Source organism: Symsagittifera roscoffensis, chromosome 4 (genome assembly GCF_963678635.1).
Source record: "Symsagittifera roscoffensis chromosome 4, txSymRosc1.1, whole genome shotgun sequence".
Classification (NCBI taxonomy): Eukaryota; Metazoa; Xenacoelomorpha; order Acoela; family Convolutidae; genus Symsagittifera; species Symsagittifera roscoffensis.
The window spans coordinates 6,512,186-6,535,067 of NC_087065.1; the positions used below are offsets into that span (position 1 = coordinate 6,512,186).

The 22,882-nt window shown below is 33.7% G+C and overlaps 1 protein-coding gene across 1 annotated transcript in view; it reads right to left on the reverse strand.

The window, feature by feature from the left end:
* LOC134843643 (proton channel OtopLc-like) overlaps positions 1 to 22,882 on the reverse strand; it is a 48,856-nt gene that overhangs the window by 4,907 nt on the left and 21,067 nt on the right. Inside the window, exon 10 of the mRNA XM_063859837.1 lies at positions 20,633 to 21,001. Coding sequence (XP_063715907.1) covers positions 20,633 to 21,001 — 369 coding nt within the window. The remainder of the gene's footprint in view (positions 1 to 20,632; positions 21,002 to 22,882) is intronic.

Genomic DNA, 22,882 nt, shown 5'->3' on the forward strand with positions numbered 1-22,882 from the left:
TGAACATCGAGGTGGTCATTGGTCTAGTTCAATGAAGTCCTTTTCTGCGAAGTCAAGTCGTACTCTAAATCCTTTGAGTTGTGATTGTGAGTGGCATATCGATTGTGGTTGGTCATTCTCTCTCGAGTGTAGTGGGGTCGTTTTGTCTTTAGATGTTCGTCCTTGGTGTTGTATTCTGATCTATGTATTGCATAATGTAATTTACATTTTATAAAACATTTATTAGTTTAATATTTTTTAATTATGATTTTAGTTAGTTGTTTTCACAAAAGCTTTTTGTTTTAGTTCGGTTATTTTGAAGAGTTACTCACACTTGAGTAGCTCTTATTAAAAATAGAGGTGTGGTCACAAAGCGTGGATGTAGCGCGGTGGGTTAGGCCGGCTATAGAGCATGCTCAGGACGTCCTTCCTGGTGGGTTAGGCCAGGAGTGGGAGTATGATTTCATGCGGTTTTTGTGAGGGGTCCTGTTATGTGACAACGTTTTATGTTGGGTTTGTTGTGGTTTTTCTTATGTCTTGTTGGTTATGTCCTTTTTCCAAAAAGCAATTTGTTCGTGGTATGGGTTTGTCTTTCGACTTTTTTGTGTTTTATTATTTCTTTCTTAGACTTTATAATAGTCTTCAAAAGAATAAATTATCCAGTTTTAAACTGGGTTAATCCGGTTTGGGTACCGTTGGTTTCCTTTTCTTAGTCATGCTGTTATTCTATGATTTGTGGTATTTAGTAAGCTGCGTTGGTTAGTTTTGTTTAGTATATGATTCCTTTCCAACCGGGTTAAAGGAAGGTTTGAAACATGTTATTATATGTTAGAGTTGTTTAGTGTGAAAACTTGAAACTGAAATTCATTATTTTAAACAATTCTTCGTGGGCGAGCTGTGCGAGTGTGGATAGAATTTCTGTGCGAATGAATGAGAATATCAAAAGGTTAGTACTGCATTTGCTTCTTATTAATTTACTGCATAGAATTTGGAAATTTACTGCTAGTTATGGGGGAATTTTAAGTTACAAATTTTCATCATAATTAGATTTACTGCTTGTGGGGAAAATTTTAGAAATGAATTTACTGCATTGGTATTAAATTTATAAATTTATAAGTGTAAGAGATTAATAGAATTGTTGAAATCTGTTTGATGAAATTTGCGATCTTTATTTGTTTTTTGTGGTTTTTGTAGGTGATCGTCGGATGAAGACTAAAAATCTAAAGAAAACATGGATAAAGAATGGTGAGTTTTTAATATTTTAATTAGTTAGTAATATTCATTTAATTCATACTTACCTGTTAGTCGTCGGGGAAAAAACCGTGGGAGAAGATGTCGTGGATGAGATCGGAATTTGTTAGTAGTTTAGCTAAGATGCGGATGATATTTTTAGTCTGAAGCAGTGGCCAAAGCAATTGAAGTGCCTTAATAGTGGTTAGTTCTTCAGTGCCAACTGCAAACTCATAAGGTGTGTTTTGGATTAGATTATATAATTTGTGATTGAATTTAGTGTTGTGGATGAATTCTAAAATTGGGATTTCTATGGGTTGTACAAACTCGTGCGGGATAAGGAAGGGTCGGGATTCTTCGGCGTTGAAGGTCTTGGTGATGGGACAGAAGATGTACATTTGGGTTATGGGATCATAATTGCGAAGAATACCATGAAGGTTAGTATCTTTAATGCAATATGTGAAATTTAGGAAAAATGGTGAAGTGTATTTGGAATTAATGAATTGAAAGCGATGGTGTGGTTGTCTAGAGGGTGTGTGTAGGTCAAAGTGATTTTGGATGAAGCGGTAATAACTATATGTGTGGGTTTGTTTAGTGCGCAACATAATATCGTGTGAGCAGTGTAAATCTCTTTCGTGTGGTGCAAGGAAATGAAAGGTTAGTGAAAATATTTGGAAGCGTTCTTTAAAACTTTCGTATGCTTGTGTGTCTGTTAGTGCTTCTGAAATAATGTGATCAAACTTTCGGTCGAAGATGTTTAGTGTAAATATATATGGTGTCTTGATGAAAAATTTCTCGGTAATTTGTGGATTAGCGAAGCGATCGTCGTCTAAGAATTGATCTTGGTTAGCTCTGATGATGTTGTGATCATAGTATTCGAGTGTATATTCGTTAGCTCTAGGTGCAGTGTGTGTTTTTAGTGATTTTTTATATCCAACGTAAGTAAATTGTCTAGCGGTTAGTGGTGTAGTGAGTCGATATAGCATGTCCGTATTTCGCTCTATATCAATGTGAGTGTTAGATAAAGGTAAGCAAAGAGGGTTAGTAAAATGATAATATGAGGTCCAAGAGAGAGTGGGCATTAAAACGTATTCATCTACAAAGTTGCGTGTTTCGTTAGTGTCGTGGGGGGTGTTTAAGGTGTATTGTGGGAATGAGGGTAAGGTGATGGCTAAAAATTCTTTTGTGTTAGTATGCTTGGGGTGGTTGATGTATTCACGGGCTGTTCCTGGTTTTGCTGGGAAAGGATGGTTGGGGAACTTTCTTTTAAAAGTGCGGTAAGCTCTATTAGTGTTGAGTGAAGATTCAGTTGATGTGGATGATGGTGCTAATGATTCAGTATAATTTGAAGAGGGTGTAGGGGTAGGGGGGTTGGATGAATTTATTGTGGAGGAGATTTGGTTTATGGTTGGGGTATTAAGGTGGTAGGGTTGTTGTTGAAGGGTAATAAAATTATCTAGCTCTGGGGAGATTCGGGGGGTGTCTGGAGAATGAGATGATTGGTCAGAATGGTATGAGGAGTAGGTTGGGGTAACTTGGGAAGCATAAGAGGGTGTGGGAGTGATTGGGTCAGGGTTATTGGATAATATGGGTTGAAAAGGGGGTTGAGAAAATTTAGAAGAGTTATGAAAATTATTGGATGGGGATGGTTCTGAGTCGGCAAATTCATCGGGGGTTTCAATATTCGGGTTATTGAGTTGTGAGATGGAATATAAAACTGAGATGTGTGAATTAGTGTCGGAATTCATGCCTGATGTTACATTACTAGATGGAAAATCGGGTGGCGGAAAAGCAAAAAGTGGTATTATTGGGATTGGAGAGGTAAGATTGGTTGGGTGGGAATTTGATCGGTGTAGTGATCCAAGTTGGCGGCTCATCGTGGGCTAAAAAAATGATTATTTTGAGACTGAAAAGCGGTGGTATGGGGTTGTTCAATAATTTGTTCATAAGTATTATGGTCTTGTGACTGGTGTGTCATTATATGTTGGATGGGACTTTGTGATGTGGTGAGTTGAAAATTTGGATTATGTGTGATGGCTAAATTTCGAAAATTTCGTGGGGCTAGGGATAGTGGATGGTTATTTGGTAGGGGTGGTAATTGTGGTGCCGTTGGCGTTATGTCTACATTGTTATGTTCTTCGTCGTATGTATTTTGTCGTGTTGCTATTTTTGTGTTATATTCTTTTATTTGTGCGTCTAAAAGAATTTTGTTTATAGATGTAGAAAAGATTCCAAAAAATCCTGCAAAGAGTATGCGTGCTACGCTTGCTTGTCTGTTTACTTGTGTGTGTATAGCACACGTGTTGTAGATTCCTTTTAAAAGTGAGAAAAGAAATCCAATAAAGTTAAACATTGCGTATAAAATAGTCAATTTTTCTAAGATGTAGTAGGGCCATCCTAGAAAATCGAGGATCTCATTTTTGAGTGTAACAAAGCTAAAAATGTTAATTGGTGATATATCTTGGGGACGGTATTTTTCACCGTTTACATATATATAATCTTTAATGTCTTTAAAATATCCGCTATAGTCTTGCGTGTAGATATCGGCAAATCCTGCGGTTTCTGCAAGTTTGCGTAAATTTTGGTCTATTGATTGTCTTCGTATAGTGTCCATTTGTGTTAATAATTCTTGGAATTGTTGTGTTCTAATGTGATGTTGAATATCTGATTTTGAATAGATTCCTATTGATTGTAAGTCTATATTTGGGTTTCGAGCAATAGCGCGAATGCTTTCTGGTGAAAATTTTTTGAGTGATTGCATTAATGTGGGATATGGAGTGAGAAGATAATATTTATTTTCATCAGGGTTTAGTTGTACTACATTGTGGCTGTTTTCTGATCCACATGGGACTGCGGTATCCCAGAAATAGGTTCTTCGTGAAAGTGTATCCACGAAATGTACTTTATTCTTATAAAAGATAGGGATTCTTTTATAACATCGTTTATCTTCAAAAACGTATAGTGGTGATACTTTTTTAGTACAAGTATAAAACCATAAGATGTTTCCTTCATAGTCTAAAAAATTTGATCTATTTCCAGATAATAAGTATCCTGCATAGGGTATTTTTAATACTGCTAGTGCAAGTGATTGTAATATTTGTGTTCGTTCTAATTCGCATAGTTGGTGTAGTGTTTCTAATTCGGAGAGTGACATTTCTTGAAAAATTCGGCTAATTGTATAATCTAGTTTCATATCTAAATGAATATCATAGTGGATATTACCGAAATATGTAGTATTCATTAGTGATAATTCTTGTAAGCGTGTGCTTCTGGTGTCATGGGGTTTTAGATGTCCACCAGGTTGTCCGTTGCTTTTTTCAAAATTAACTGGTATATAGGATGTTCCTTCGTTTGGAGGATGACCTGTGGCATATGGGTCGATTTTTACTTTTCCAGTGGTCATGTCGAATCCTTTTTCGTATTCAACTAATATTTCAGAGTATTGTGTTCTGTGAAGTGGATTCCTGTATTTACATGCAAGTTCTGTTTCTTGATATATTTGAAAACGTGTCAATTTATTTTCTATATTGTCTATGTTTCTAAAATTAGAACTTAGTTTTCGTGATGGATGGACTTGTTCATATGGAATTGATTGTATAAAATATTTTTCGTGAAATTTTATCATACGAGCGTGTATTTTTGCTACTTGAAATGTTGTACATGTATCTTCGGGGAACCAAACAATGGTTGCTTGTGTTCTCGTTGTAGGGTCGCAATAACCTTGATCATTTTTACAAGGTAATCGGATTCCTTGATAGATCATTGTATTATCTGATAAATCTCGTGTTAGTTGTATTTTTTCGAGTTGTATTTTCCAATCGAAAAACATTATTTCTTGGTATCCTTTATTTTTTGTGTCTGCTTTGCAGTTTGATGGGTCATTTATACCAATGTGTGGTATCCAATGTTTATCGTGTAGGTCATAGGTTAATCGTCCGTGTGCGCCGTTATACGGGTATTTTTCGTCTAGTTTTATATGTCCTTGGTGTCTTTCAAGTTGTGATTGATGTACAGAGTCTGAAAAAACTTGAAAATTAACTAACTTTCTTGCGGAGTTTTTATTTTGTGTGATGTTTAGTCTAAGTAATTCACTTTTACAATCGTCGGGATTGAGATGTAAAAGACGTTCTATATTACTCTGATAGAATGATTCATGGTCAAGTCGGTTTTTGTTTCCGTTCGAGACTTGTGAACAATGTACTTTCTTTTCGGAAAATGTTGCTGTGAATTTATAACCTGTAACTGTTGTTGCTCGGGCTTTTGAATAGAGTGTTGCTATTACATCTGTGGTTTCTATAGCTTGTGGTTCTGTTTCACATTGTGATACTTGATTTATTGCATATTTATGTAGTGTTTTTTGTTCATTTTCTTCACAATCGTAATGTGTTACTAATAAATCTTGTGGTCCTGTACGAGGGGAAGGGTTTATGTTTTGATTTGAGATTACTAGAAAAAGGAGTTGGAGAAAAATTAATAATTTTAGAATATACATGTGTATGATAATCCTGAGTATGGATTATAAAATGTAATGTAGCCAATTGTGTTTTTGGTATATCTGTCGTATTTGTATATTACTTCAGTAGTTATAAACGGTGGTGGTAGTGATTGAGCTGTTATGTTAGGTGGGTTTAATGGGTAGGGATGTTGGGTAATATTGTTTAACTTAACTGTGATTTCAAACTTTAATTGTAAACTGTTTTGTTGGAGTATTTGAATATTGTGATCACGGATATCGTTGTGAATATCTTGGCGATATTGTAATCTATTAAGTGCCCAGTTATGAAGGCGGTTACTTTCTTGATGTTGTCCAAATAATGGTGGAGGTGCTGTAAATGTATTCCAATCTAGTCTTAAAGGAATATTTATTGATGATTGTTCTCGATATCTGGCGTCGAGATTATTTGGAAAATTTAAGTTAAAAGGTGGTGGTGAAATCTGGCTTATTGATGGTGTTGATGGTAGTGATAATGTTTCTGGTAGTGATGAGGATGTTGTTGTATCCGTAGAAATATCTATTGGATTATTGACTAAATTTAATTCACCTTGTGTAAATGAATGTGTTGTCCAATATGGTAGTCGTGATGCCTGGTTTGGAGGGTTAAAGGGATTTTCACGTATTTGTTCAGATGTTGGTGTTGAACCTAAGTAATCTGATGGTAGGCTTGAGGTGCTACGTTGTGAAAGAAGCGTAGGGGTTTCTGGTAATATACCAATGGGGTTTTCTGGAGTGTTTTGTGATGGGGATTGAGGTATATCAAAATGAACTCGGGGAGTTTGAAAATTTCTGTTTCGTCGAGGATGTATAATTTGTCTATTTATTTCGACTGTATTTTGGTTTTGACTAGGATTTCTTATTCTACTTAGTTCTTGTGGTAGTGTTGGGTATAGGTTATATGTTGGTTCGCTTAGAGGTGCTTGTCGTTGAACTGGTTCTAGTGGTTCTGATAAACGAGCATGTCGTTCTTCAAAAGTGTATGGATTGTCTTGAAAAGAAATTCGTGTAGATGTTTGAGGATTTTGAGTAATTGAAGGTGGTGTTTGGTTATCTTGGGATGATGTCGGTGAAGACTGACTTTGTGACTGTTGGGTAGCAATTTTTGATGGATTTTTGAATTGTTACTTTAGTGGGAAGGTTTATGTTTATTATAATAATCTTCCAAAAAAAGAATTAGAAGGATTGTTGCTAGGGCAAATGTGAAGATTGCTTTCTTTATACATTTACATATTGTCAAAATGAGGGATGATAAAAATGTTATGAAAATTACAAACAATAAAAAAACATCAGTTCTACTGAAAATTGTTCGTATCATTTAGACAAGTTGTATAAATCGTACCTGTGGATATAATCAAGGGTTTTGGAAAGTTGGAGGAATAGTTCGAGTATAGTGTAGAAAATTAAAAAAATGTTACAAAAAATGATTAGGATTATTAGAAAAGATTCAAGTATATCAAAAAGAAATATTATAAAGGTTTCAAGTATTGTAAAAAAATGTTTAAAATTTATGTGTATTTGAGTAACTGATTGAGAGAAGAGCATTTAAGAAATGATCTCTTGGTCGAATATTTTTTGCTGTTCGAGGCGATTTTCTAGTGTGGTCGGATTATTTATTAGTTTTTTGACAAGTGGGTTGAGTTTTGTAAAAAATTGTTGGGGGCAATTTTCATGGTGATTGGGAGGTCGTCTTTTTCTTTATTTTTGTTTGTCAAATGATCCGGGGTATGGTGAGATTTTTATACTTTAGGCTAATTAAAATGTTCATTTTGTTACTTTAGGCTAAGTTAACAAATTTGTTTTGGGGGTATTCGTGGTCTGAGTTGGGGAAATATTGTTGATCTTTGGGTTATTAGATAAGGGAGGGGTACGGTATTATGGTGATATTTATTTTAGTTGTCAAGTTGGAGTGGTTTGCTTATTTTTGACCTGGAGGTCGTAAAGTTATAGTTATAGATGTGCCTGGAGTTCTATATGATTCGTCTAATTGGTCTTAGTTTGAGTTAGAGAAAGTGACGGATTGGATGAATCCTATTGGTCTATTTTGAACTAGAATTATTACGTACTTGTCAGCATGTTATTTTGAAAAATGTAAATGAAAAATGTTTCGAAGGTTTCAAGATTGTGAAGTATAATGTTAAAATTACTTTTGAAATTCCACTTTCTTTAAAATTTTAGATTGGGGGATGAATATTTTATAGTTTTTACGTGGTTGATTTCGGAGTCTTGTTGTTTTTCTATTTTCTGATTTGTCGATTTGTTCTTGGGGTATTATTTGTTCGGTCATTTTTCTATTTTTTCTTTGTTTTGGAGATTCTTTATGGTTTTGTGTATTGTTTTTGGTGGCGGTTGGTTTTGTGTTTTGATTTTTGGTGGGGTTATCATTTTGTTCTGTGTTTTTCAGATGTGGTTCATTTTGAATGATTTTTAATCCTGTGAAAGAATATAATTGAGTTAATTCGCGGAGTGCGTATTCTTTTGGGTAATAAGGTAATAGGTTGTTTCGATGTTGAACGATTTCTTTTTTGTTTGAGTCGGTAATTTTATATGTGACATCAGTGGGTTTTGCAATTATTTGGTATGGTCCTTTTCGAAGGGGTTGTAATTTTTTAGAAATTCCTTTTTGAGTATTAAAATTAGGTATTAAAACAAATGTTCCAATTTTTAAATCAGAGGCTGGTGTAAAACGTGAATTGATTTGTTCATTAATGTTTTGTCTTTGTAATAACTTTTTTGTTATTTTTTGATAAATTTCATTGTGTTTTTTATCTCTATTTAGAATCCATTCGGTGTGTGTACCGGAGGCTAGTTTAAGAATTTGTGGGTGATGAAAATGATCTTCATCGTGTGTATGTAAAGGTAGGTTATAACAAATTGAGTCTTTATTTGGTTGACAATAACCTTGTGCGTTTTTATGAGAGTTTGCTGTAAACATTATTGGTTTGCGTGGCTTTTGGTTAAAAACCATTTCGTATGGTGACATTCCTAAAGTTGTCGTAATTTGTGAATTATACGCTAAGGGAAATAATTTTACATCTGCTGACCATTCGGTATATTTTGTATCATTTCCGTTGATGATACATCTAAGATATTCTTGTAATGAACGGTTCATACCTTCGACTAAGCCGTTTGTCCAAGGTGCATGAGATGTACGTGGTTTGTGTTTAATGTTATATAAATGACAAAGTGTGATAATTTCATTATTTATGAATTCTGTACCGTTGTCTGTAACTAAAATTTCTGGTAGTCCGAATTTTGCTATCCAGTGTTCATAGAGTGTTGTGTAAGCGTAATAAGCGTTACAATGTGGTACTGGGTTAAGTGCTACATAATGTGTAAATGCGTCAACAATTACCATAATGTAGGAGTTTCCTTCGGATGAGGGTGAAATTGGTCCTTTGGTATCAAATGAGATACGATGGTTAAAGTACAAGCTTTGTCCTTTAAAATCTTGTTTTTGTGCTATTTGTTTTTGATTTGGGTAAGGTTTATTTAGTTGACATACTATACAATCATTGCATAGTATTTTTATCCAAATTGGTGCATTTGGGAAGTAAAAATTTTGTATAAAATTTGAATATGTTTTTTCTGATCCAGAGTGTCCTTTAATATTTTGTGTATGTGAAATATTAAAAGCTATAAGAATCATACTTAAAGGGAGACATGGAACTGTAGATTCATTCAGGTTATACTCTAAAAGGTCTGTATTTTCGTTAATTGTTGTGTTGTTAAATTTGCGAAAGTATCGGAGGAGTGTTTTGTTTCCTAGAATGGTTGAATCTGCCTTGACAGGTTTAGTTTTATATTTGTGCCATGATTTTAGTTGTCTAATTATCGGGTCAAGATTTTGATATTGTTTCAGTGTTGAAATTGTAATTGTTTCTGTTGGAGGGAGAAAAATGTTTTCAATTTCGAATTTAGATAAGGGTATTGTATCAAGTGGGTCGTGGAGGTCAAAAACTTGATTTATTGTGTATTTTGAATCATTTGTTTGTGGTCCTGATAAATTTATTTTATCAGTTAAATCTTCTTTTTCAATTAGTGGAAAATGGTCTTTTTTAGGCGGGTGTTGTTTTGTTCGTTTTTGTTGGGTGTTATTTTTTATCCATTGAGAATATGGGATTGGTTTGAAAGTTGATGTTCCAAGTAGATCAACTTCATAATGATTATTTTGACAATCTAAATAAAGTGGGAAATGTTGTAAATTATTTATTTGTGATTGTTCAATATCAGTTTTTACTGCATATTTGCATTCCAATCGGGGTGATGTTTCGTTTTCTGCAAGGTAGAATTTTATGTTTTTGGGTATTTCAACTGTTGTTTTTCGTGTGAGTAATTCAGGTGGTGTATTTCGACTTAAGGTGTCTGGTAATGCAAGATTTTTTCCTGCAGTCCAAACTATATGTAAGTTTGGAAATTTCATTAGAATTAGTTGAAATCTGTAAACTCGGTGGTTTGGGTTAGATTTTTGTGTAAAGAGAAAGATGATTGGTTTATTGTCTGTGAATAGAACTGTTGGATGTTTTGATCCAAGTATCAGAAATTCATATTCTGTCAGTGTATATATTATGGCTGTACATTCTCTCATTAGAGTTGAGAGTCGTAGCTCTGCTTGAGTGAATAATCGAGAATTTGCTGATATGAGGTTCATTTTATTTGTACCATTATGTGATTGTAATAGTGCTGCACCGATGCCAAATTTCGAAGCATCGCACATTGCATAAAATGGTTGATTTGAATCTGGAATTGTGTTTGAAATTTGTTCAGTTAAAAGTTTCTTTATTTCTTCAAATCGTGTTTGATGTTCTGTGTTCCATTCAAAGTTATTTTGTTGTCTAAGGATGTTATAAAATGGTCGTAGATATAATTGCATTTTATAAACATATTTACTTAAAAAGTTTAACATTCCAAGAAATTCTTGGATTTTCTTTTTATTTGTTGGTGGTTGAAGTTTTTGAATAGCGTCAATGCGTGATTTCAATGGAGTGATTGTTTTTCTTTCTATATTATGTCCTAAGAATTTAACTCTTGTCAAAAAGAAGTGTGATTTATCGGGGGCGGCCTTCAGATTTTCGTTCTGAAGTATTTGGTGATATTTTTCTAAAACATTGAACATCTCGTCTTTTGTTTGTGATTGCATAAAAACATCGTCTAGATAGGTGATTGCGTTTTTCTTGAGTATTAGTGGTCTAAAAATTTTGCTCATAAAAGCTGAAAATGCTGCTGGTCCTATGGATATTCCATAGAATAAGCGGTTGAATTCATATTGTTGGTTTCCGATAACAAATTGTGTTAAACGTCGTGATTGTTCATCTAGTGGCATTTGATTGTATGCACTATTCATATCGGCGGTTGTAAAGTATTTGCCGTTTATTTTTGTTAAAATAACTTGTATTGGTTCAATGGGCCAATTACATTTTGATTCATCTATAAGTGAATTGAGGTATCTAGCATCGAGAACGATTTTTAATGATTCTCCTTTAGCTAGAATGATAACGGGGTTGATAAATGTGTTGCCTTTTGGTTGTTCTTCTTTGTTTACTGGTGATATAATGTTGTATTGTTCTAAAATGTCGAGTAATCTGTTCACTTTATCATGTAAGTGAATCGGTACTTTACTTGCTCTCTGTTTTTTGAAAACTGCGTCTGGTTTTAACGGGAGATGTAGTGATGAACTGATTTTTCCAACATCGAATTTTGATGTTGCATAGACTGATGAATATTCAATTAGCTGTTTGGCTAACTTTTCGAATTCGTCTTGTGTTATTTGTGAATGTTGGAAATTAAACATTGTTAAAAATTTCTGTTGGTCCTCTGTGTAGTTACTTATGTTGAATGTAGGTTTGAAATATGGAGTTTTTGTGAAATAATCCGTATTTCTGTTTTCGTTACTTATTATATTATTTATAGATAATTCTTCATTAAGAATTGTAGATTGGCAAATATCTAGTAATTGGAGTATATTATTTACGCGATAGGCTTTTTCGTGTATTGGTGATATTGTAGCGTTGGTTTCACAATATCCTAAAAGTCCTAAAGGTAATGTTACTTGGTAAGGTGTGTTGTTATAGACATGTAAGGAAATGATATCGGAATTCGAATTTTTCAAATATTTTATGGATGAGATTGTGATTTTGAAAAATTTGTGAATAGGTTTGAATTCAAATTCTGACATATAAAATTTTTGTTTGTTTTGTTCTTTATCATATTGGTGAACTTGTTTGATTGAAAAATTATAGATATTTCCTGATAGTGGTTTTAGGTGTTTTCTTTGTTGGTTAAATATCGGGTAGAATTTTGAAAAGAATGGTGGTTGTTTATTTAATCTTTGAAAAAATGTTAAGGATGTTTCTTTTGTTTTTGTATATTTATCTTTGATTAATATTTTACTATTTAGGATGTTAATTGTTGGTATATACTTCGAAATAAATGGTATTCCAATGATATTATATTTAATATCAGTGATATGGAATATTTGTTTAAATGGCTTATTTAAAATTTTGCTTTGCTCCATTGTTCTGGTGGGGAGGAGAAATAATTGGATTTTTCCGTAGTTTATCAATGTTGATCCTTGTGCTGTTGCTAACTTACTGGAGGTTTCAAGAGGTGTTAGCTTTGGGTGTAAAGTTTTTATTTCATTCCATGTGGGGATGTTTATTATGTTTGATTCTGCTCCTGAATCAATTAAAAAATCTATTTCAAGGTCTGGTGGTTGAAATTCTTTATTTCTTGGGCTTTCTAAGAGAAATGGTATTGTCCAAATTTTTTCTTTGGGTTGTTCTTTTTGTATATTTTGATAAATGTGGTTTGTATTCAAGCATTTTGTTTTGGTATTTTTATTGGTTTGATTTGTAGTGTTAATCTCATTTGTTTCTTGTGTCGTTGGTGTGGAATTTATGGGTGTAGTGTAATAATTTTGAAGAAATTCTGATTGATTTTCATATATGTGTGATGAAAAGGGTTGTTCATATATGACAGATTCATAGTCATTTTCGACTTTTATCATATTGATAGAAAGAGTGTTTTCAGTATCACTTTCTGAATCTGATGATGTACAGTTTATTTGATTGAGTTGTAACGTATCAGTTACTGTGTCATCAATACCTGGAGGGTCTGATGTTGTTTCTGGGTTAGATTGTACTTGATTGATTTGTCTTTGATGTTTAGGTGTACTACTTCTGTGGCGGTTATTAGAATTATTATAGTTATTATTATTCCGGTGTGGTGATTGGGAATAATTTCTATAACGATTATTATAACTTGAGTGTCGATTTTGTGAATTATTTCGCGATCTGTTTTGGTAATTATTGTTTGGTCTGTTATAGTTCGATCTATTATATGAGTTATTCCTTGATTGATTGTTCGGGTAATTCTGGTTTCGGTTGTTTGAATAACTTCTATTTCGATTATAGGAGTAGTTTCTATTCCTATTGTATGATGAATTTCGTGATTGGTTGTTTGGATAGTAGTTATTTCTTGATTGGGAATTAGATCTAGAAACAAATCGTTGTGTATTTGAATTTGATCTGGAGTAGTTATTTCGACTATTTGGTCTATTGTAGTGATTTTGTGATGAATTATTCGTGTTTCTTCGTTCTGGTGATCTTCCTCTATAACTTGAGTTATATGGTGATTGATTTCTTGTATAATTTGTATTGTTCGGGAGTGGTTTTCCTGAACTGTTGTTGCTGTAGACTGTTTTGTTCGGTAGATTTTGATCTTTTTTCATGTATTGATAGAATGATTTATTTGGTTCTTTATATTTTTGAGGTTTATTTTGATTGTCTTGCTGTTTTTGTCTACATTCGGAAATACTATGTCCGTATCGTCGGCAATAATTACACCATTTTTTGAAAGATGGTTTGCCTTTAAAGTTTGGGTTCTTTTCGTAAATATTGAGTATTTCAGTGATTTTTTCAACGAGGTCTGTCTCTGATTCCTGTATATTATTAATATTAGTGGGAGTCGTTTCAATTCTGTTAACGTATTGTAATTTCAGATTTTCCGTTTCTTCTAGTTTCATCGTGATTTCTGCTTGTTCTAATTTGTCTACTAGTTTTCGAAAATCTAAATCGGGTTCTCGAATTGAAGAAGGATGGGATGCTCTCTTTTTTATTGCTATTTTCCTTAATTGTGGTGTTAAGGTCATCATTAAGATTTCTGTCATCTTTGTGTTTTTATAGTCGTGTGTATTTAATGAATATGCTTTTCGAACTAGTGTTTCGATTCGTACTGCTATTTGCTTGATGGTTTCGTTTGGTAATCTGCGAATTTCATTACATAAAACTCTTTGTTGTTGTTTGTTTCTTTCGGAGTCAAACATTTTTGAAAATTCCTGTGTAAACCTTTTCCAGTTTGATTTTATTTCTAGAGGTAGTACTGAAAACCATTTTTGGGCTGCGCCATCTAAGGTTGTTTGTATTAACGCTGTGCGTCGATGTATCCAATTTTGATGTAGTGGCGTATTAATTGGTTCAGGTCCAATATTTAAAATCAGGTTTGCTGTTACTGCATTTAAATAATCTTCTACAGAGTATTCAGGGTCTGTTCCTGTGAAAACCATTAAAGGTTTGTTTGATGTTATTGATGATCCACCCATAAGGTATGGATTCATTGTCATTTGTAATGATTCTGCTGCATTTGGCATTTGAGAAAAATTTGAAAGTTGGTTTCTTGTTATTTCATGTTGTTGGAGATAATATGGGAGTGGTATTTCATTTTGCATTTGTGATGGTTGATACGAGTGTGCAGTCATTGGATTTTGTTGTTGAATTGGTTGAAAAGATTGTGTATTAATTAAATTTTGTTGTTGAATTGGTTGTTGATGTTGTGCATCTATTGGTTGTGGAGAAAAATTTCTATGATTTGTACGTGTTTTCTGTATTTCTTGTCTACGATATTCTTGAGTATTTGGTGCAAATATATCTGGTTGTAAGAAATCATCATCTGAGGATAAATAATCCATTTGATAAGATGTCTGTTTTTTATTTTTACTTTGTTGAAAAAATGGGTAATTTTCACTGTGATCCTGTGGAGGATTTGTTTGGAAATTTATTGAATTAGGTTGGGTCATTGGGTTATCCCAATTTCGAGATCTTGTATATTGGTTAAAATTTCTTTGTGGTTGATTATATGTTTTTGATGGATGTGTATAATTATAATTATGGTCTGCAAAGTTGTTTCTAGTGAATGTTTTGCGTGTTTTTGATGGTATTGTCATGGGTCTGTATGTTTGGTAATCCATATGTGAATATTTAGGGGCAACCGAAGGTTTAACGGTTGATTGTAAGGTTACCTGTGTTTGTGAAGGATTTGTATTTCTTGGTGTTGTTAAATTTGGGCGTATTGGTGAAATACTTTGTTGTGTAGTTGTTGTGTGTACAATTTCTTCATTTATGAAGTGTGATGGTGTCTGGATATCTTGTTGAGTAAGATTCCTAGTTCCATTGAGGTTTTCATTGTGTATAACTGTAGAGTTTAAACTATTATTTTGAGTATCGGGCAAAAATGTATTATAGTTTAATGGTGTTGCATCAATGGTTAATGATATTACTTTTACATAATCTCTTATGTAAGATATCGTACTTATTGCTTGACTTGAGATTGATTGTGGGAAGCTTATAAATGCGGGATGAGACCATTCGGGGTCCCAAACATAATCTGATTGTTCTGTGATAGCGGTATCATCGTTCGAGTTTTGGGGTCTAAAATTTTTTCTTGCTTGTGCAATTAAATCAATATTGTGTGTGAAATAATCTATTATGAACCATGCCAAAATTTTTTGTAGATCGTGTTTTGTATGTTGTGAAACGTCGTCTTTCGTGAAATTTTCTTTAATGATGTTTAAATAACTAGAGAGTAGTGTGATTTCATGTCGTACTTTCAAATGTTTAGATGTTTCTGTCGGTGAGACATTTGTTATTGGGATTTCGTTTTCTAATATCGGAATATAACTATATATTATTGCGAAAACTTAATTGGTGAATATGGAGTTTGCTCTTTGTGAGTTATGATATTGGATGCTTTTTATATATTCTGAAAAAACTTTTGAAAATTCTAAATCAAGGTCGTCTGTTTGAATTGTATATTTTCTATTATTATGGTTTGGTGAGGTGAATTCTATGGAGTAGATTCCATACTGTTGTGTTATGTTGCATATATCTTTTAAGTAGTGGTCTATGATTTGTCTTTTGATTTTTACATCTGGGAACTCTGTTTTACATGGACTAATTCCGGGTTCAAATAAATTTAATAGTAAACTTTTGCAAAATATATGCTGTCCTCTATCGGTGGTTGCATCTACTATAAAAGGAAAGATTTCATCATCATCTGGACTTTCTTCACCTGGGGTGTGCGTTGAGCTCATTTTTTCGTTCGATGACTGTTAATATGTAATTATTAATGTGTCGAATTGGTTGATTCCAATTGTATAAATGTACTGGTTTGTGTTTATACTGCTTTTTTATTCTTCTTTTTCCTCTTTTTGATGAATTTGAAGTTGTTTCTGAGTCAGAAAAATATAATTGATCGTGAAGTGGGCAATTTTTATCTATTGATTCTTTTAGTTTGTAAAGTTCGTCTAAACTGTTGGTTTCTGATTCTGAAAATGCGTTTCGATTTTTTGAAAATCTTTTTCGTGTTATTTGTCTTTGTTTCGTTGTTATTTTTCTTTTTAGTGTTTGTCGTTTTGTTCGAATGTATCCAACTGTTTGTGTATGAGGTGTGATTACAAGGTCGTATTTTTTGTTATCTATTTCACAATTGTGTAAAACAATTGTTTGTTTATTTCCTAGGTTTTTAAATGACATAAGGTTTAGGATGACGGATGCAAAAGGTTGTTAAATGGTTTCTATTTTCTTAAACTGTTAGTTCTTACGATTTTTTGGTTAGCTTAACCTGGGTCTGTTTGTTCAGGGTTGGAGAGAAAAGTATATCGATTCCGAAGAATGATTTTTTACTTTCTCGTGGCTAGTATAAGTTAAGGTGTTAACTTACTTAATCTTACTTAGGGGTAGTGATTGTGTTCAAGGGTTGGAGAATAGTAAATCGATCCACAAGGTTCAGGTATAATTAGAACGCGAGTAGTTCGTTAGATACTATTTTAAACTTACTAAGTCTAAGATTTATCCTGGGTCTGGTAAGAGGGGGGGTCAAGTGAAGGATGAATAACCGAAGTTCTTCACTGTTTATCCTAATTTGAATGATTAGTTTTGTTTAAAAATTTCTATTAGTCTTAGGTCTTTAGAAAGGGTTGGGTAGTGAATCGACGTTTGAGGTCGTTAGACACTAATTAAGTGGGTGGGGGAGAACAAAGTTGTTCTGTTTGATCCAAGGATAAGCCTTGATGATCAAATTTGAGATTTAATTAAGTAGAAAATGATTTAAGATCCAAGGATAAGCCTTGATGATCTGGTTTTAAAATTAAGTGAATTTAAGTTTTAATAAAATTTTAAATGTGTGTAAAGGAAAGATTTAGTGTTTTGATGATATTAGTGGGTTTATGATTGCTGTTATGTTTTAGATGATGGAGCTGGAACAACAGGATGATTTATGATTACTAACCATTTATTGTCATGCTACTAATTTTTATTTTTTATTTTTCAATAAATATTTTTCAAACATGTTTTGTATATTACTGCAGAGTTTTAGGAAAACGATCTTAGATCTTTTTATCAATCGTTATTGTATATTAATAATTTTGTTTAGCGCCTGAAATGATTTTGAAGATTAACTTCAAGGTTTTATGTTTGCAAATGAAAATCTAAATTCATTGCCAGTAGTATTCTAAATATAAAAGTTTGTTCTGGTTTTTGCCTAACTATCATATAGCTATATGGCAAGTTTCTACTTTGTCGTATGTCGTCTCTGGTTTGAGGTCTTTTTCCAATTCCGGGTAGTTCTGTTATGGTTCGGAATATTGGCTCTGATCTATTGAGTCGTAGAGACATTTCGATTAAATTATTGTCGTATAACATTTTGTAAATGTTTTTGTCTAATGTCTAATCTATTTTGGTTAATTCTAAGCTATTAAGGTCTTGTTCGAGACTTATGGTCGCACCAGATGAGTTAGGACCGAGTTGGTTAACTCATAGAGTAATTTCGGATAGGGTACACCGTCTGCTCGTCACGCTATCTTATTTTCGGCCGGATAGATTCGTGCAACTTCTTAGTCTAATACCGATCCTAATCTTACTCTTATACTATCTAGTCTCAGGTTGTTTAACTAGTCTCTGCTAGGCTCAATAGATCTAGGGTATACTGGTTTATTGCGGCTGCTGAAGTGCTCGGGAGAGTCCAACTAATTTCTAAGTTAAATTCAAATCTCTCTGGTGCTGAAATTACAAGTAACTTCAGCACTTACAAATAAGTGGGTTGTTAGTTAGATGGATCATGATTGGTTAATATTAAATACTTTACATTGGTAAAATATCTAAATTATCCAATCATAAAATGTAGTTTAGATCAGGTTCCATGAGGCACCTTTTGAAAAAATCAGGGTTGGGTAACCAAAAGCGGATGTAGTAAAATATAACACTTTGAAAAAATTTGTTAACCACAACTGACACTACTGGTTGGACTGATAGAAGACTCAGTTTTCACTTTTTTACGCTGGAAAATCATGTGAAAATTGGTCTGCTAAAAAAGCTCCCACGTAAATAGAACCTAAACGTACTGAAGTTTGACCGTTTTTCAGTTTGAAAAAAAAAATTACCCGACCTTAAAACTCGAATTTTTTAATAACCATTGAACTATATAACAATTATTGCGTGTGCATGAGGAAAAGTAAGAATAAAAAAAATCGAGGGTAAATTTTTAAAAGTTTTGATTTCCATCTTTTGTAAACGAGACGTTTTTTATCACACTTCCGAAGGACTTTGAAATTTATGATTTTGACGACGGTTCAGAGCAAATTTCACATTACAACTGAAACCAGTTAAAACAGCGCTAATGGAGCTACTTTTTTCTTTAATAAAATTGAATTTTGAAATTATTTTTAGCATGGGAAGCTTTCGATTTCTTAATTTCTCGTTACAAAAAAATATCATATCTGGAACGCTTGAAAAATTCAAAGTAAATAATATATTTTAATCAGGAGCGAATCAAGGATTTTCTTGAGGGAAGGGGCGGGCTTTGAAAAAAAATTCGAAAATTTTGTCAACTTATTTTAGGTCGACCAAGTTAATTTTCCGAGCTCTCTCTAAGCACTAAAAAGACCCTGCTTTGGCCAAACTTTCTGCGCCGCAGAAAAAATCGCTCCCCTGATAAATGGTACATATTCGTGCCAAAGGCGCCTTAGAAAAAATTTAAGGTCATTCAGCCAAAAATTCTTAAAATAGTACCAAAAGTGGGACCGTTTGGGCAGTCAGGGGGTCAAATGCGCTACTGATTTTTATAGTGAATTTTTCTTTCAAACCAAGTACATTGTTTGCTCTTGCGCTCAGTGATGAACTTATTATAGCTAATGAATTCGGATTGCTTTCCATGCGCCGCGAGTTTTGAGTCTTTTAAATGTCCTTTCAAATATTGAGTAAACGTAGTTCAATGTCCATTCACGTAGTTCAAATTTGAGTAAACTTTCTCTAAAAGATTTGTTGAAAATAAATCAAGAGCTAACTTACTCGAATATTTTAATAGATAATAAATGTTATCCCCACTTTACGAGTGATGAATCCATGAAAAGCTAATTTTATTTTTTCTAGAAAAATGACCTGAGTTGAGAATAGACTCCAGTTAATAAATGGAAACAAGAAGTTTATAGAGGAGGACAATCATGTTTAAACATAGAGAGGGTAGATCAAATGAAATGATAGATCAAAATCAGTAACTGCTACTTTTGCTGTTTGATTTGTAGAGTTATTTACCAGTATCAGACGTGACTTGTAGCATCTAAAAGATAAAGCAATAAATAAAATATTTTTTTTTTCAAAAAAAAAAAAACATTTGATATTAAAAGTTGTATCTCTGATCATTTTAATGCTTACTTCTGCTATCATGTAGGGCTTTGTAAGAATTGCGATGCATAAAAGCAAATCAATTTTTTCAGTAATTAAATGAAATTGCTTTCAGGCGCAAACTATCAAATGAGAGCAAAACATTTAAAGGATCTGCACCGTATAATTTAACATCTGAAACTCAATTGAATGGTCCAGATTAGGCCAGAATCAAAAACGTTCGTTTCAAAAAAGACTGAACTTATACAATTTATTTATTATTTTTTTAAATATTGTAATTTCAAAATCAGGCATCTTCAAAGAGACTATAACACAGGGGCGGATGTAGGATTTTCTCGAGGGGGGAGGGGCGAATTTTCAAAAAAAAATTGAAAACTTTATCGACCTTTTTTTTCTTTTAGGTCGACCAAATTGATTTTCTGAGCTCTCCCAAAGCACTACAAAAACCCTGTTTTGACCAAAATTTCTGCGCCGCAGGCAAAATTTTGAAAAAACAGGAAAAAGTTTACCAAAAAATCACGTTTTTGCGGCGCGCGCTCCCCCCTCAAAATTAGTATATATTGGCGCCAAAGGCACCTTTAGAAAAATTTTAGGGTCCGTCACCAGAAATGGATGTCTCAAAATAGTACAAAGAGGGACCCTTTGGGTCGGCAGGGGGTCGAATCCCTGAGGGGGGGGGGTTCGCCCCTCCTCCTAAATCCGCCCCTACTCTAACACACCCTTAAAAACTAAACGAAAGAAAACTATACTGCTCTAACGATGAGCGTCTAATTCTAAATAGCTCGAAATTTAATTCTGATTAGCTCTGATTTTAGTTTTCGCAATATTTTCCAAATTTAAATAGATAGCCGAGATTATATGTTCAGTCGAGATGATATAGTGCAATATTATCAATTGATCCTGTTTCAATATTTTCAAATCGTGACGAGGGTGACAATTCTTTATTTTTCAATTTACAACGCATATTTGGAGCTTTTACCTTGAGGAGCGGCCATCGCAAGCTCGTTGCTGTTTTTCCTGTCTGCATGTTCATTGGCAACCATGCTCTTCGAGTCCTTTTTGGTTTGACACGTGTTCACTTCGCCCGGTTGGGATGCTGTGCTGAACTTGACCGGGAAGTGATCCCTCCAGCGGTTACTCGAAGTGTTGCTGGTGCGGGATGTGTCCCGACGGTAGCAGGTGTGCCAGATATCGTAGAGACAGGCGGCGGAATGGAACCGGAAGAAGATGGCGAGGGGTCCGAAGATGTGCGAGATGAGTGTCCAGTGCTGATCTCCGAACAGACTGACTTGCATGGGGTTCACATCACCCTCAAAGTTCATCTCAAACATCTGAGTCACCCACAGGGCTGCAACAAATACATGTAAAGTTAATCACGAATTGTTGGCAAAGTTCTTTAAATTGCGGTCAAAACGTCTGAACGAAATTCAAAGACACATAATTTTTTCATTTTGGTGTCGGCAACTAGTTCGGGCACTAATTTTAACGAGGAACAGGGTGAAAAACCTGACTAAAATTTGATGTAGATCTAGCAGATTTAATTTAGATGCTTTTATTGTGCACAAAAAGTCCGGTATTTGAAAAGGATTTAGTCATAATCCGGCAGCAGTCGTGGGCGCTAACCATGTTCGACACTTTTTCTGGCCGATTGAAATAATCAAGGCCACCATCGATATCATCCAAAATTTGGCAATAACTGTACAACACAGAGGCAAAGCTGTCCTTCATAAATTCAAAAAATGGCAAATGAGCGTTTAAACTGCAAGAAAAATTAAAAATTACATGGCTTTTAAAGATTAGTTGGCATTCAAAATTTTTTCAAAAAAATGCAAAAATAGAAAAAACTTAAGAAAATTCGTTTCAACATATTTTTAATTTTTGCTAATTATCTAAGCTTTCTTTTAGGTCCTCCTTTCACCAACCGCGCACAAAAAAAAACATGACATCCTAAGTTTGAAAAAATCGGAAAAACTAACACTCTTGTTAATTCATGTGATCAGCTGAATAATCTAAAATTTTCCAAGCTGCTCCGTCTGTGTGTTATATGCTACCCATATGTTAACATATTTAGATCAAAACACATCGCAACGGTATTCCAAACTAACTTGACTTAACTTATGCGATCGACCAAATCGCAGCTAGTTAGAACAAGGGGTCTTTCTGAATGTTGGTAAGACTTTCCTATTCTTATTCAACAGACAAAGTTTCTTTCACTCGTAAATAGGTATATTATTTCAAATATAGAGGACACACATCAATTTTATATCAAGAGACATTGGGGTATGGATTTATAGTTATCGAGATAGAGATTTGAGATTTTGGTTATTAGGATGGTTGGGGGTCTCAGTATGAGAGTGGTTATGAGATTTGAGAAAGTGATGAAGTGATGTTTGATATATTTTCGCTTGGCTTATATACCGTAGATTTTGATATTTTCAACATTTATCAAGGTCCATTATTTCACCTTCTTCGAGATTGGTGATTTTAGACATTATTTTTGAATTTTATTGATTTTTGCAATTGCTGAGAAGTATCAGAGGAAGGTTTTGGAGGTTGAGAAGTTTTTGAAAGAATGATTCTGGGCTTATTTTTGCTGGTTTATATAGATCAGATTCTGATAAAATTTGTTTGTTTAAGACAGGTTTTAGCAAAGCCGGCTGTTCAGTTATAATTGGCATACTATACTGCTATACTGTGCCGTATTTGTTTTTACTGGCACGTGTCTACGGTCGTTGGGAGGGGTTTAATTTGCAATTTAAGACGATGCTTGAACCGATGCTTGAATCGATCTCTACCATCTGTGAATCTTTTTAGGAAAAGATTTTTTAGTTCAGCCCAAGCAGTAGCATTAGTTACTTCATCAGTATACCATTCAAGAGCTGTTTTTGTTAATAAAGATCCAAACAAACTTTTTTGTCTGTGATCATAGTTAGGCTGAGCGCCAGCGTCTGTGGGTCGTTGCCCTAGTGAGAATACAATTTTATTCTCAACTGAAGTCCAAAAGGCTTTTGCGTTTAGGTCTGAATCATTTCCTGAGAATGATACAAAAGACAAGTTAGGATGGGTGATTGGGTGATCGGCCATCTTACTTTTTTCAAGTTAAGATATCCAATTTAAAGTTTTGAAAATTTGAATTTTGATGATTTCAACTTTATGAAAGTTCGAAAATTTGAAATTTTGATAACTTCAATTTTTGAATTTTTGATAGTTTCAACTTTTTGAAATTTGA